Source organism: Numenius arquata, chromosome 6, assembly GCF_964106895.1.
Source record: "Numenius arquata chromosome 6, bNumArq3.hap1.1, whole genome shotgun sequence".
In the NCBI taxonomy this organism is placed as follows: domain Eukaryota; kingdom Metazoa; phylum Chordata; class Aves; order Charadriiformes; family Scolopacidae; genus Numenius; species Numenius arquata.
Genome location: NC_133581.1, coordinates 4,716,864 through 4,732,732, shown reverse-complemented (window position 1 = coordinate 4,732,732; position 15,869 = coordinate 4,716,864). Strand labels below are relative to the sequence as shown.

The following is a 15,869-nucleotide window of genomic DNA, read 5'->3' as shown; positions in this document are numbered from 1 at the left end:
AAAAACTGGAAAGAATGTGTGTGTGTATTTCCTGTACTTCACAGAGTTTCTCATAATTTAAAATGAAATTTTGTACATTGGGAAATGCACTAGTTGAGGTATTGAAGTTCTGGGCATTTTCTCCCTATAGCTCTCTTTATATACTGTGTATAACAGAAGTTATGTTCTTCTTGCCAAAGGCTCTACGAACTCAAAAAGTGTTCTTCATAGTTATGATTTCAATATTTTACAGATTTAAAAATCTGGCACAACAATACAAGTCAATGTTTCCCACATTGGAAATAGATATAGAAGGACAATTGAAAAAGCTAAAGGTAAGGATTTAACACTTAAAATATTTGTTCAATTTCAAGGAAAGTATAGAAGAAAACAGTAATATTTATTTTAATTAAAAAAAAAAATCATACCAGGACTACTACTTTCTTATTCATTATTTAAAATTAAAAATGCATATCTTCATTATTATAAAGCCATTTAATAAGCAGTAGCTATGCTTTGTAATAGAATGTTCTTTTATTGTGGGTATTAATATAAATTTTGTGGATGAGTTAATTCTCCTATAATACTTTTTTTCAAATTTTTTTTTAAATAGTTATTTTACAAAAAATTATTTTACAAAATAACTTCTCTACTAAAGTAGCCGAGAGATCACAGGGTGACACATGCAGTTAGCAGCCTCCAGCCATGCCTGAGCTAGGCTATCTGAGAGGCTTCCATGCTTACTGAAGAATTGTTTGTGGAAGCTGTGTTTCAAGATCCTGGTATTGTAAGAAAAATGTCTTTTTATAAATAAATTCAGAAGAGCCACTGGTAAAACATCTTCTTTCATGAATATGTAAGAAAAGAGGATGCTAAAAAAATCCCTTATCTTTCCCAGGTTTTGTCTGGTATTTGTTCAGAGCTGATGCCCTTCCTTTAAAGATATTTTTTTAATATTTGTTGTAGGGATTTTTGTTTTTCTTTTGGAGCTTGCACTATTTCTAAGTCCTACTGTCAGTGTGTCTAGACTATAGACACACTATATAGAGACTAAGTCAACAAAATGAGGTAGGTATACAACATCTCTGTGAATAGAAATGGTACAGAAATCATGGTATTCTAATGCCATAACAAGTCATGTTTTCTTATGTGAGTGTTTGAATACATTGACTTGTTTTCAATAGAAGATAAGCTAATGGTTGGATTTTTCAGGTAAAACAGAGTTATTGAAGCTGGTGTATTAGGTGTTATCTATGTGTTTCGTGTTTTGAAAGTGAACACAGTGTTCCCTGCTTCCAGCCATTCTCTGGGGAAGCTGACAGTTCTACTTAAATTTGCAGGGATACGCTGAAAAAATAAGACCCATGGTTCGAGATGGCGTGTATTTTATGTATGAAGCTCTTCATGGCTCCCCAAAGAAGATTTTAGTTGAAGGAGCCAATGCAGCGTTGCTTGATATCGACTTTGGTAAGTTAAGTTCTAAACTCAGTTGAACTCCGAAGAGGTTAGTTTAACTTTGATTAACTTTATTTTGATTTGTGTTTATATTAGCTTTATAAACAGCAGGAAAATAGAAAAACGAAATAGTCTTTCCTTTCATAGGAACAGATCTTCCAAAAGTAAAGCACAGTAAGCCAGAGATCGTACCATTAACAGGATTGTTCTTAGGGTTTAAATATTGCTTTTTACTGAAGTTTATTCCAGTGGAGTTGAAATATCACTCCAGATATTCTTGTCTTTATTACTTCAAAATGTGTGTGCGTGTTGCCATACGTTCCAGGGACCCACTGCAGTGCTGCTGAAATAATTCCTCTGCAGGGGAGGGAAGATTAAGCTGGTGCGGATAACCTGTAAGTCTGGCTTCTTCACTTGATCTCTGCTCTGCTCTCGTACCAAAAGTCTAATTAAACTACTCAACACTCTGTGAAGATGAAACAAAGAGCTGGAGAGACGCTTCAATCCAGAGTCACGGTGTAGAGATCATGAATGAGCTCTGAAGGCTTAAAAAATTTGCTGCAGAGTCTGAGCTGCTTGTGCAGAGCTCTGGGAATGTCAGACTGTGAACTTTGCACCAGGCTTTCCGTGAACGTTGTGGAAACGCTTTGTGAGACATATGACAGTGAAAAAAGCTTTACTCAGCAGCAGCAGCAGCATCCTGTAATAGATCCCATGCCTAATGGCAGTGGTATTGAGATGCTTTTAAATTTCTCCCTTGTGGGCAATCCTCAGTGGAAGTTGCAAAGGGTGAATGCAGAAAAGCTTACGGGTTGGAACAGATCACACATCCTCGATACCTCGTAAAGTATAAGAAAGTAGTATTTACTTGTCATGCTCGTTAATAGTACACTTATGCAAATTGCCAAGATAAGTCAGCTATTTGAGTGGAAAAACCCCTTCATTTTGGGGGGATTTCTGTGGATCTTACTCACTACAGAAGAAAGCAATTTGGGGAAGAGCAGCTTAATGTGTTCTCTTAAAAGCAAAACGGGGACATGTAGTAAGAAGAATTTGCCCTGCTCTTCAGCTGCTGTTTCATTTAGCTTTTAAAGCCAAACATACAGGTGAAAAATCTTCTTTCCACTCATAAAGGAAAATCAGTTTTTGTTTCTTGTTGTTGCTGAAAGAGGGTCATGCTGTTGTGTGTTTCTGACAGGCACGTATCCTTTCGTGACTTCATCGAACTGCACCGTAGGCGGTGTCTGCACTGGACTCGGGATTCCTCCCCAGCACGTTGGCGATGTGTACGGTGTGGTGAAGGCGTACACTACTCGGGTGGGAATCGGAGCCTTCCCCACCGAGCAGATCAACGTAGGTTTAATGTTACAAAATGCAGTATATGTGGTTGCCAAAAAACAAGGTCAATGGAATGGGGTAAGGGTATACCAGGGATAAATAAACACCGTAATAATAATGCCAAACCATCACGCTCTCAGAGAGAGGAGAATTACATTATAAACTTCAGGTATTTTCCTTCATAGAAGTGAAACACAAGCAATGATCTTACATTACAGTGACCACACTTCTGTTGTAACGAATGATGTGAAAACAGATTTCATCATTTTAGGTAATAGGTGCATTTCAGTGACAAGAGTTTGTTGGAGACTGTGCATTGCAGGAAAGCTTAAATGACAAGATACAACTTCTGTGCTTAACAGCCCGTGTTCTGGGCGATTTATAGAATAAATGTGGTGTGTGCATCAGCCAGTCACGCACCAACTGAGCAATAAAAAGAAGGGGAGAGATTTTGATTCTTTTAAACTGTCTATTGTATTCTCATTATCAAGAAACTAGAAAGCTTGGGGTATTGATTGAGCTATACACACAGCAAACTCTAGGTCAGTGATCCGAATCTAATCTAAGGATTTAGTCACTAAAATCCTTTCTCTAATGGCTCAAATGAATTGGTGATTTCCTTTAACTTTATGAATCATGAGCGTAAAGTATTTCTTCTTCATTTTTAACACATTATAAACACTGGCAGATTGAAGGGAACAGTTAGCAGTCTCATACAGTGGAAGAACCTTGGCTGTGACCTCCTTGGCACGGTCAAGGAGTCTGACCTACACGTTGTGTGAGCGTTGGTGTTGTCCCAAGCAGTTACAGTCTCACCCCCCCCCGAAACAATAGATACCAAAAGATCAGGCAAAGAAAGGAAATGCAAACAACATTAAAACAGGGCTGAATTGTCAAGGAAATCTTCCTATCAGATAAAGAAGGAAGAAAGGTGTCTCCTTGTAACACGAAATAGTCATATTAAAGAAGTGTCCTGGAAATGCTAGTGATTGAAATGCAGAAATCCTGTGTGTGAGGGGCTTTACTGTCCACCGAAGTCCCCTCGTAATAAAAACTCAATTCTTTTCTTCCTACAAAAAAGCCTTGGAGTTGAACAACTATATTTTTCCTGCTATTTGTCTATATTTGTTTAGATTTGGTTTTCCTGCTATTTGTCAGTGAAATGCCATTAGCATTCTTTCTGTCGTCTTCTAGGAAATTGGAGATCTTTTACAGTCCCGTGGCCACGAATGGGGAGTAACTACAGGCAGAAAGAGACGCTGTGGCTGGTTAGATCTTGTCATTTTGAAATATGCTCATATGATCAACGGATTCACTGCGTAAGCATCACAGATTTTGCGCTACATTTGGAAGTGATAATTTTGTGCTTCGCAGAATAAATATGTAGGTAACATTAATATAAGTCCAGTAAAGTGTTACATTTTAAGCAGTAAAATATTTCACAGTGGGCAACTGAGAATTGTCTTAACGCTAATAATAATTTAATTCCTTTGACTTTTTTTTTTTCCAAATCAAGTGATTTTTTACAACATCATAGCAGTGATTTTTTTTTTTTTTTTCATATATGTTTTCACTTGCTTACATCAGATGGCCAATGTAGATTGGATCAATGTATCGGTTTTCTACCAGTTTGCTCTAGTGTTCCTGACCCAGGGCTTTCATACTGTCTTATGTTGTAATCTAAAACCATCTGGTTTTGATCTTTGGTTGGCTCTGGTGGATTGTAGTTGTAGAACCAAATCTGCATCATTCAGAACTGCTACCTCTTTCAGTGAAGTAAGTGTGATGACACAAAGTGTACAGCAGCTGGCACAGCTCTCATTCCGGTCCTGACAGGTTCAGTTATTTACAAAGGTGTAGTCTAATATTGTATTATAAATGCTGCTTTTAATGGGTTGAGTTTTATTTTCATTGGGACTGAGTGACTGACTTGGTTGATAAATTATTTTGTAATTCAAAATATATCTTAAATTGACATTTTTAAGGAAAAGTGGCCATTTAAAGGAACTGTTTGAGAGCATAATGCCATCAAGCTGGTGTATGTCTCGTCCTAAAACGCTAGTAACTATCACAAGCCATTCATTTATAACTAGTTACCAATCTACATTTTCAGAAAAAATTGGAAACGTTTCATTACAGTTTTGTTCATGCATTCAGGCAAATCTGTTCGTATGCAAACACGTGACCCTGGGAATTTTAATGTTTTATAAACTGAGACTTAATATTGTTTATGCTACTAACGTTACAAAGGAACAATGATCTTTGTTCATTAATTTATCAGAAGGAGTTTTAAAATATTTTTTTTTTTTTACTTGGGTTTATGTTTTGCTTTAACTTACACAGGTCTAGTTTATGTGGGAATGGTATTAGGAAGGTGTTGTGTTTCCTTCCATTTCAGTTCTATACAGTTACTGCACTTCTATCATCAGAACTATGTCATCTCTGGTAACTGACAGTGAAAAAACATAGGAAGACAAAAACTTCCAAAAAGTTGAAGAACTGTCTCTGTGCTGATTCTTTCCCCAAAAGGTCTTTTCATTTAATCATTGCATTCATCGTTTGCTTACTGAGCATGTACAGCACGAGCTATAATCCACAGACCTGTCTAAATCCTTAGTTACTTGTATTTTTACCAAGGAATGCCTGGCATATCATTTCTGGAGAATTTGACTAGTTTTAAAATGCAGTTTTATTCTGATCAGTGAATGTTATGGTGTCGTCTTAGGGCTACAAAGATGATGAGGGGACTAGAACACCTCTCTTACGAGGAAAGGCTGAGGGACTTGTGTCTTTTTAGTCTGGAAAAGAGAAGACTGAGGGGGGGATCTGATCAATGCCTAGAAATACTTAAAGGGAGAGTGTCAGGAGGATGGGGCCGGTCTTTTTTTAGTGGTGCCCAGGGACAGGACAAGAGGAAATGGGCACAAACTTGGACATAAGAAGTTCCACCTAAACATGAGGAGGAACTTCTTTCCTTCGAGGGTGGCAGAGCCCTGGAAGAGGCTGCCCAGAGAGGTGGTGGAGTTCTCTGTCTCTGGAGACATTTAAAACCCACCTGGACACATTCCTGTGCAACCTGTTCTAGGTGGACCTGCTTTGGCAGGTGGGTTGGACTAGATGATCTCCAGAGATCCCTTCCAACCCCATAGCATTCTGTGATTCTTGAGGTTCCATTTTGTGTTCCATTGTGTTCTTTCACAGGATCAAAAAGGTTCGTTAAACTGACAACCCTGGTAGCACAGCCCACGCACTGAAAGGCAGGCTGGGATCTTCCTACTGAACTGTATATGTGATCTTCAGTAGGCAGATTATGCCAGTCTGTTTTAAAATTATGATTTAGTAAATAAGCCTGTCTGAGAGTTGTTGTGAACCAGCAGAAATAATCACTAGAAGTGATGGAAGGTGCCGTGCTGTCATACACACCCGAACCAAGTCCAGCAAGAGCCACTTTGCATTTTCACATGCTGAACCGAACGCTCTGCACCTGTACGAGCAGCCAAGCGTTTGGAAGTGTCTGAGTAACTCAGTCATGTGCTCATCCCAGAGGCGTGAATTAAATTACCAGTGTTCATAGTTCAATATATTTATGTATTTCTGCCTGCTGGGTTGCCTGAGCTGGATTTGTGAATATAAAACTATAAAGAAAATTAAAAAGAAAACAGGTGGAAAGTATTAAAGAGAAGATTCATAATGTGTGTAACTAACCAATGTTTTTCTATACAGTTTGGCATTAACAAAACTGGATATTCTTGATGTCCTTGATGAGATTAAAATTGGCGTGGCTTACAAATTGGGTGGAAAAAGAATTCCGTATTTTCCAGGTATGTTGCTAAATAGTTAAGTTTGGTTTTTTCTTTCCTGCCTGTTAAGTCGTACCTGTTGGGAAAGGCTGCTTTTTAACATCAGGCTTGATTTCTTTTTTGCTAGAACTTCTGTAGAAATTTGCCAACCTGCAGTATCGGTATGAAGACTGCTGTGTTGGTATGTTAGCATTTTCCATTTGCCTTCCATCTCTAGGTATGGTGACAAGAAGCAAATGAGAAATCTTGTGTTAGAGCCTCCGTGTCTTGTCCCATTAGATTTATTATCTTTATTTATTGGCAAAACCAGGGATCTGAAAGTCAGCAAGACTCAAGTCAATAACTGTGTTGTTGGCAACAGCCTTTAATGAAGTAAAGTAAAAGCAGTGCTTAAGTTGTGCAGTAGTGACACTGATACGAGCAGCATAAAGCGCTCATGGACTACCATCTTATAACTCTAATTAACAGCAACAACATTGCGGTTAATAAAAATGTATGTTGCCTCTCAATAGGATTGATCTTAAAACTTTTAAGATGTAATAATATGTAATTTTCTGACATTAATTATGTTTTCAAGACACCTGTGATGGTCTGTGCCAAAATGAGGGGTTTGTTCCATTGAGATGGGGGATTCTGGAGGCACGGGGAGGGCTGGCAGCAACCAGATTTCCCACCGTTGATAGTAATGTGGGCACAGTGGGAATTCCAGTGGAGAAATACTTGCAGACATCCAAGTTCTTATCAAGCCTGATTTAACCCTGTTCCACAAAGATAAAAAAGGCTGAGGCAGTAGTGTTTTGTCTACAGGAAGACTTCTTTTTTTTTTTTTTATGTGCAAATCTGAACCATAAAGTGGAACTACTGTAAACTTCAAATAATTTGTTTCCTTAAAAATAATACTGTAGTCTTCTGACAATGTACAGTTTTTAGACGAGGAAACTGGGTTCCTGGATCCTCTTGAATTGGAGTTATCTTCCAAAGTAACAACTTAATCTAAATTAAGAATGAATGAGTGAACCAACCTGTAGAAATACTGGTTTTTTCATCTATCAGATTTTAAGTGTTGTCAGAAGATTGTTGATTGAGAACCATAGGTGTGCTCTTTTAAGGTGGAGCAGCTAAAATCAACTGTGATTAAAAATTATTCTCCCACAGCTAATCAGGAGATACTACAGAAGGTGGAAGTAGAGTACGAAACAATGCCTGGGTGGAAGACTGACACAACTAGTGCACGGAAATGGGAGGACCTCCCACCCAAGGCCCAGAATTACATCCGATGTGTGGAGAACCACGTTGGAGTGCCAGGTAAATCTTTCTGTAGACCACAGGATGCCACAGCAGATAGGGAACACCTATATAGAAGCGCTCAGTTTCTTAGTTGGGGAGTGGCTTGATTTGGGCGGGAGGCAATGAAGGCACCCGTGGTTGGGCTGGTGATGGTAAATGGCAGCAGAGGGTGGTGTTCCGTGGGCAGGTCTGGGCCATTGGAGAGCACTCCAAGCTGCTGCTGACAAGGATTTCACCAGAGGAAAGAGAAACCTTTATTGTTCTTGTTAAACTGTGCCTTCTGTCATTTGAAAACTTTTGGGATCTCTGCACCATGCTTCAGTGCATGGTAAATCAGGTGTCCTCCCTTTACTAATCTCTCCCTTTCCCTTTACTTCCTGCACCATCTAGTTTTCTTCAAATCTAACTGCTAGAGCTCTACAGGTGCCAAGAGCTAGGTATGGCACGAGTGGTGGAGTTTGGAAGGGAATTTCAAAAGAGGGCTGCATCAAAAGCAGCATGGCCAGCAGGTGGAGGGAGATGATTCTACCCTTCTACTCCTCTCTGGTGGGGTTTGTTCAGCCTGGAGAAGACTCCAGGGAGACCTTATAGCCCCTTCCAGTACCTGAAGGGGGCTATAGGAGAGATGGGGAGGGACTCTTTATCAGGGAGTGGAGTGACAGAACAAGGGATAACAGTTTTAAACTGAAAGAGGGGAGATTTAGATCAGATATTAGGAAGAAATTCTTTACTGTGAGGGTGGTGAGACACTGGCCCAGGTTTCCCAGCGAAGTTGTGGCTGCCCCATCCCTGGAGGTGTTCAAGACCAGGCTGGATGGGGCTTTGAGCAACCTGGTCTAGTGAGAGGTGTCCCTGCCCAGGGCAGGGGCATTGGAACTCAATGATCTTTAAGATCCCTTCCAACCCAAACCATTCTATGAATTTCCACAGTAACAAAGACACTGGCAAACACACTGGCATGTGTGATTTTTGTTTCCCATAAAGCACCTCAAAGTTCCCATATGGGGAGCGTGAGGTAGTTTCAACTATAGGAATTCTGGTATTGTTCATGGATTAGGAAGTATCTGATAGCAGAGCCTGAAACTCAGCAAGTGGCCTGTGTGTGGTCATGGACACAGATGGAGGTGATGGGATATTGAAATAAAACTCCCCTTATTTATTTTCTTTCTCTGGTTCTCAGTGTGAAGGCAGGGTGCTTGGTGGGTTTGGCAGAAGGAGACCTACCTACTGTCAGTTCTATGATATCCACGGGCAATAAAAATTGTAGTGGAACAACTACAATATGGTATTTGGGGTTTCTAATTGCAGCCTTACATTTAACAATATTGTAGCATGTGTGCATCACTGTCTCCTGGTCCACATCAGGAAAACTTCACAGTCTGGTAGAGCTCTCACTTCCTCTCTGCAGGGATCGAGCTAGATATCATGTCACTCCAGATAGAGACAGTTAAACCTGCAACAAACACACTTGACCTTTTTTTAGGCCTTCCATCTGCTTTGTGTTTATGGTATAATTATTTCATGCCTTCAAACTTCAATATATCGCACTTCTGGTCTCGTAACGCAGCAGGAGTACAGTGATTTTTGACAGAAAAACTTGCTAGCGTTGTGTTCCAGCACAAAGTTGGCCTGTTTGTAGTGAAGCATGATGAAAGCTGAAAGTTCATGCAATTCATTGATTATAATATTTATCCTCGCTTTGTTCTAATAGATGTGTTTTCCTCTCTAGTTAAATGGGTCGGAGTTGGAAAATCCAGAGAGTCGATGATCCAGCTGTTTTAAACAAATGAAGAACTTCAGTGATGAGAAGCACAATGTAGTGTTCATCTGTTCCTTACTGCTTCCTCTTTAAATGGAGATGCTATTCAAAACCAACACGTTCTTCTAGGAATTGAATAGAAACAAAACATATATTCTGTATTGTAACATTTTATTTATCTTTAAGTTCTCAGTAAATTCAGTGTAAAATTTCCTTGATGGCCACCATAAAAAAAAAATAAATCTAAAAAGTATTCTTAACAAAATAAGGAAAAATATTTTTTTAAAATTTGATCCGTGTTACTATTTGAAATTATTTGACGTTCATATAGAGTTATTCCATCTTGCTGAAACCAGTATTAAGCCTTTTCCAGTAGTTACTGGGTAATTTTAGAATTGTGAAGCTTGGATTTTGTTCTTCAACTTTAAATGTTACAATATCTGTGTGTCTGCGTTGGCAGTAATAAGATGGATACCGTGGACTTAAATTGGTGAGAATATACAGAATTCAGTTTCTAAACCACACCTAAAGTTAGGTAAGGTATTTTTGACTGTGCAAAGCAAACACAATTATCTATATTTTTTTATATAATTATTTTTTAATAGCCCATTGAAATGAATGGAGAGCAGCTAAAGTATTTTTATCACAGAACCTATTCTAGTAGCTGAGATGACATCTGTAGAGGGCCCAAACTGGAGAAAGTTGACCTGTCTAATAATTCTTTCCAATACCCTGTGCAGTAGCAGACAACCCCTGTGGGAACGGTCGGATTCGCAGTATTTTATGCAGCGGGGAAGGAGTGGGTGAAGGAGGAAGGAAGAGAGTCCTCAGGGTCCAGAACACCCAGGGGGAGCGGAGCTGAGACACCACGCTGTGTTCTCTCGGTGAACCCCAGACGTTTCTTCCTGCTGATGTGGTGATTGTCATTTCCAAAGTTTTACTGTAATTACCTGTTGAGGAACGTTGGACTTGCAGCTCTGTGAGGCACCCTTGCTTCCACAGCTCCCAGGTTTCCAAGAATAAATCAATGCGTGACTTAACGATGACTGCTGCAGTATTACACCCCTCACCCGTTTTGACCTTCCTCAGCAAAGTGTAATGTCTATTTATAGAAGGGGATGACATGTGGCAGCCAGGGTTGGGACATGTAGAAACCATGAATCTTCAAAGAATATCCTTGGATTTCTTTGTGGATCTTCTAATTTATAATGGTTGTCCTTCAAGAGCTCTCAGAAAAAAAAAAAAAATATATATGGCCTACTTTTTTTTTGTAGAGTAAAAAGAATACACTAGAAAAAGAGTTAGTCCCTAATTGTGGAATTTTCCAAGTAAATGTTCCTTTTCTAATACGTCTCAGAGTTACAACAATATATTTATATCATTCCCAGGAGCTGTGGAAATGGCATCACAACCCCAGTAATGCCATTATCTAGGGTGTGAAAATAGCCCTTTTCTGAGGCGGTAACTCCAAGGATAGGAAACGATGATATTCTTTGCATCAGAGATGGGGGAAAAAGACAAATCTCTCTGGAGTATCATGTGTCACACTCATCCCCTTTGTCTTTTCTCACTCGATGTTAAATAACAGTAAATGTTCAAACCCATTTGTGTCAAGAAGGAATTACGAAAGTAGCGGTTCATGCACAGAGCAAGCGCTAAATTTAACTGTTTAGGGATGTATTGCTGCTTGTAAGGCAGAATTCTTACACCCTCCACCTCCAGTGCAGTCTCTTCATGTGCCGGTTCATCAAAGAGTGTGGCTTTATGCTATGAGCAAATACCCTTTATCTCTTAAAAAAAGCAAAAGAGCCCAAAGCTGTGAATCCTTAATCCAGCTACAACTCCTTTGTCAATCTTTGACAAGTGGTTGAATCTCCCTGCTGCTCTTTCTCATTCTGTATAATGGCAATTAGGGATACTTCCTTGGTTCTTCTACGGTTTTTTTGGAGGTGCGTGGGTCGAGCGGTGCAGTCCTTGCTCTGACATTGCTGAGGAAGCTCTCCTCGTCACGTTTATGGGTGCTCTAATGAAAAGAGCAATGAGATTTCTAACCTTATTTAATGTTTGCGAAGCACTTCTGAAAGGTGCTTGGTAAGTGCTAATTATTACAAGCTCTGTGAAATATCTCATTTATATGAGGTAATTTAAGCGTAAAGGTGCTTGGAGAGACAGCACTTAAGTTTTGTTTTCGCATGGCTTAACCCTGTGACATTTGCCTACTGGACGATCTAGACCCATTCCTTTCTTGGTCCAAGCTTCATCAGTGCATTTGTTTTAGGGGGTGGCCACTATATTTAAGCTTTGGTTGATTTATAGGCAAAGTCCACAATCACTAACAAGCCACTCGAATAACTGGATTAAATGGTCAACTCTAAATGAAGTATTTGGTATATTGAAAAAATTGGGTTCTATAGCTTAATTTTCACAGGATTACTTTTTCTTGTTCACCTAATCTTTTTATTTCCCATGAAGTAATTTTTCTATTAAGTCTTCTGTTAAGTTGTCTTCTAATCTTTCTATTAAGTCCCCTTTGCCTGTCTCTGCATTTGTCAAAAAGCCAGTAATGTTGTCAATGGGCGTGATATAATTGGCAATTATCCCCGACTTACTCTGTTACTGTAAAAATAATATCATGCATTTCCTTCATAGCATGGATTTTTAAAATGAAAATTCTACTCTTGAATTTCACGTGTGTTGACATCGAGTTAAATGTGAGTAAGTCCAGTTTTTTATCGAGAAGCTCTTTAATCTGTGGAGTGACACAATGCTTAATAAGAATGTCTTTATGTAAATTTGCTTTCATTTTGGCTGTTTCCCATGTGTATTATTTTGTATTGTTTGGAATTTCATTTTAATAACAATCACTGTGATGAATTTAATTTCTTCTTTCTCCCCAGCCAAATGCAATAATAATTATTAAAACCGGTTGATGCATCATCCTGTTAGATATTGGGGTGGAAGAATAAGGGTAAACATCTACCAAAAATGGCATTATTTCCTGGTAGAGATTATAGTTTTTTAAAAGTAGCAATTACTGGTTCACTCAGGCACATTAATGTATTTGACATATTTTCTCACACTTCCCCTTACAGTACGGCCTCGGTAGTCAGGTGTACGCTTCCTAACACATGCAGTATGGGATTTTGAAGCTTTTTGTAATTTTTAATTTGGCTATTTATGGTCTTACAGTTCTGGCATAATGCACTTTATAAAAGGAAAGAAAATTAAGCATTTCCATAGTAATGTGCAAACTATACTTACACCTTATGCAGATTTTTTTTCAGATGAATTTTGGATTCACACCTGTTTATTTTCTCCTGAAAGACGTATTAAAACCAATTCAAAGTAACCGTGCTTGGTCTTTCTCTCTGCGTCTTTTTAACACGATACACCTCATAGAAAAATCTGGTTCAGTATTTCATGGATTTTAAAAAATAACTAGCAGTGTCAATGAATGAATAGATATTTTCTTTCAATCTGCAATTCTCAGTGTTTGGCCTTTTTGATGTATTCTGTAAACTTTGTCACACTTTCCCATTTATGAACTGAGCAGGAAAGGTAGATATTGATTCAGATAATGTAATTATTACCTTAAAAATGCTCGAGGGCTTCAAACAAGTTCTGTTAGGGCTTTCAGAAGCCTTCACAGAAGAAGTCTGGAGCAGCAGGTGAGTCACTTGTCCTGTAAATGGCAGCAGGTACCCAGCAGCAGGTACCCAGTTCGGGGCAATATCCGAGAGCAGCACAACACCTACTCTGCTAATTCTGTTTCTTTGTTTCCTTTGCAGTTATGATTCATGTAGAATGGTCTTTGGTAGCCGAAGCATTTGAAGCAGTTTCATCTAACTCCATGTGACACTGGCAATACCAAAAATACATCAAAAAAACAACCTCTAAAAGTAAGGGAGTCTCTGAAAGTGGTTTTTTTTGTTGTTCCACCTGTTGTCTGGCAGCTGGAGAGCTGAGTCTTATGACTTGTTTCCTCTTTTTTTTTGTTTTCTTTTCCTTTACATTGTTTCCTCCCTATTCCCTTTCTTTTATCTTGTTTCCTCCCTCCCAACCCAGTAAAAATGGGAACAGTGTGACCATCTTGCCTGTGGAGATGACTTTTCTGCCCTACCGTTTTCTAGTACCACTTTCCGTGGTTGGGGTCAAGCTCTAGCCCACTTCTTATTCCTCGTGGAAGTGGCCCGTCTTCCTTCACAATAATGTTTCGTATCTAGCAGAGCTGGGTCCAAGCGCTGGATGTTTGCAAAAAGGGTGGATGAGCTGACACCAGCCTTTTAACTGGGCATCGTGCAAGAAAGAAAACCCAGCTCCAACCACCTCATGTTTAGAAGAAGTCAGTGTTTGTGGTAGAGGTGCTGTATCAAGGGAAGTAGCCTGAGGATTTGTTGACTGATAATTTAAGTGAGCCGTTCTTGTGGTGGAGAAGGCCAGTGGCATCCTGGGGTGCACCAGGTAGAGTGTGGCCAGTAGCTTGAGGGAGGTCATCTTCCCCCTTTAGTCTGCCCTGGTGAGGCCCCATCTGGAGTACTGTGCCCGGTGCTGGGCTCCCCGGTTCAATAAGGACAGGGAACTGCTGGAGAGGGTACAGCAAAGGGCTACGAAGATGGTGAGGGGACTAGAACATCTCTCTGATGAGGAAAGGCTGAGGGACTTGGGTCTTTTTAGTCTGGAAAAGAGAAGACTGGGGTGAGGGATCTGATCAATGCTTATAAATACTTAAAGGGTGGGTGTCAGGAGGATGGGGCCAGTCTTTTTTCAGTGGTGCCCAGGGACAGGACAAGAGGAAATGGGCACAAACTTGGACATAAGAAGTTCCACCTAAACATGAGGAGGAACTTCCTTACTTGGAGGGTGGCAGAGCCCTGGAAGAGGCTGCCCAGAGAGGTGGTGGAGTTCTCTGTCTCTGGAGACATTCAAAACCCACCTGGACACATTCCTGTGCAACCTGCTCTGGGTGGACCTGCTTTGGCAGGTGGGTTGGACTAGATGATCTCCAGAGGTCCCTTCCAACGCCGTATCATTCTGTGATTTTGTTAGTGCTGGTTTCGTGCCTTTGTGAGATCCGTGTTCCCAATGATAAAGAGGGTGCCTGGGGCATGGAGCCTGCCCAGTAGTGCGTGGGATCCACGCTGTGGGCGAACTGGTGCTGTGCAGCCCATTTCAGGCAGGTTCTTTTCTTCATGGGGTTCTTTCCTTCCCAAATCACAGCTCCATTACAACGGAGCTTTGGTAAGGAGCACCTTTCATTCTTGAATGGGGCTGGCTGAACCCTTAGATATTGCTCAAATTTCAAGGAAAAAAATTATCCATGAAGATGTCAGCCATAGAGTGAGGCATTAAAGGAGTCAAGCCTAAATAAGGATTTAAAGATTTTGCCTTTTAAGCCTATACTTACAGGAAATTAGTTGTTCCAAAACACCTTCATTTGTTATTAATATCTGTACATTTCTGGAGTAGAGATTGTGCATTCAATATTTGCCCATCAGATTGTCTGTAAGGAAAAAAAAAAAAACCCACCAACAAAAAAACCAAGCAAACAAAAAAAAACCCAAAACCAGGAAAGGTGATCATCTTTAAGCTTATACACTTCATAGCTTCCTTTAATGTAAGGAATTTGGGCCAGTAGCTGCATTTCTCAGTGGCTGGAAACAGTACAAATTTTACCACTGTCTACAAAATGTCTTTGGCGAGGAAATGTCTTTGTCGGGGAAAAAAATAACACTGGTATTTGAATGTTTTCTCAGTGTTGAGATAAGGTACCCGTCCTTTGACTGGGGTTACCTTTTAGAGTCTGGGAACATACGGCAGAGTTTACATTCCAGGCCTGTAAATAGTGCCTCAGACAACAGTGTTGGGTTTCAGGGATACCTTTACAGTGCTGGAGAAGTGGCAGAGCCCTTCAGACAGTTCGTGTTGTTGCTGAAATCCTTAAAATACCCTGGGCAGAAGCACGGGAGACGTGTTGCTTAAGGACCACAAAATAGTCAACTGTACGTGCCCTTCCAGCAGAGGTGACAGTATCCCATCTTCATCTTCCCCAGACAAATGTTTTAATGTTAATTGGGCCTAATTCCTCAAATGTGTGGAAGTGGCGTTTGGTGCTGAGGTGTGTGGAAGCCCTGCTGGCTTGTCAGTGGGAGATGGTCCTGTGTGACGGGTGCTGGAGTCACAAAGCTCAACCTTTGGTGAGCCTGACAAAACCACAAACTTAGTTAATGCGGCGTATTACCAGTCACTGTCAC

At 40.0% G+C, this 15,869-nt stretch overlaps 1 protein-coding gene across 1 annotated transcript in view; it reads left to right on the top strand.

The window, feature by feature from the left end:
• Nucleotides 1-12,965, top strand: part of ADSS1 (adenylosuccinate synthase 1) — a 31,419-nt gene extending 18,454 nt beyond the window's left edge. The window contains exons 7-13 of the mRNA XM_074149495.1: nucleotides 233-314; nucleotides 1,320-1,446; nucleotides 2,633-2,787; nucleotides 3,967-4,091; nucleotides 6,496-6,593; nucleotides 7,728-7,877; nucleotides 9,589-12,965. Coding sequence (XP_074005596.1) covers nucleotides 233-314; nucleotides 1,320-1,446; nucleotides 2,633-2,787; nucleotides 3,967-4,091; nucleotides 6,496-6,593; nucleotides 7,728-7,877; nucleotides 9,589-9,641 — 790 coding nt within the window. The 3' untranslated portion in view covers nucleotides 9,642-12,965. The remainder of the gene's footprint in view (nucleotides 1-232; nucleotides 315-1,319; nucleotides 1,447-2,632; nucleotides 2,788-3,966; nucleotides 4,092-6,495; nucleotides 6,594-7,727; nucleotides 7,878-9,588) is intronic.
• Nucleotides 12,966-15,869: the final 2,904 nt, after the last annotated feature.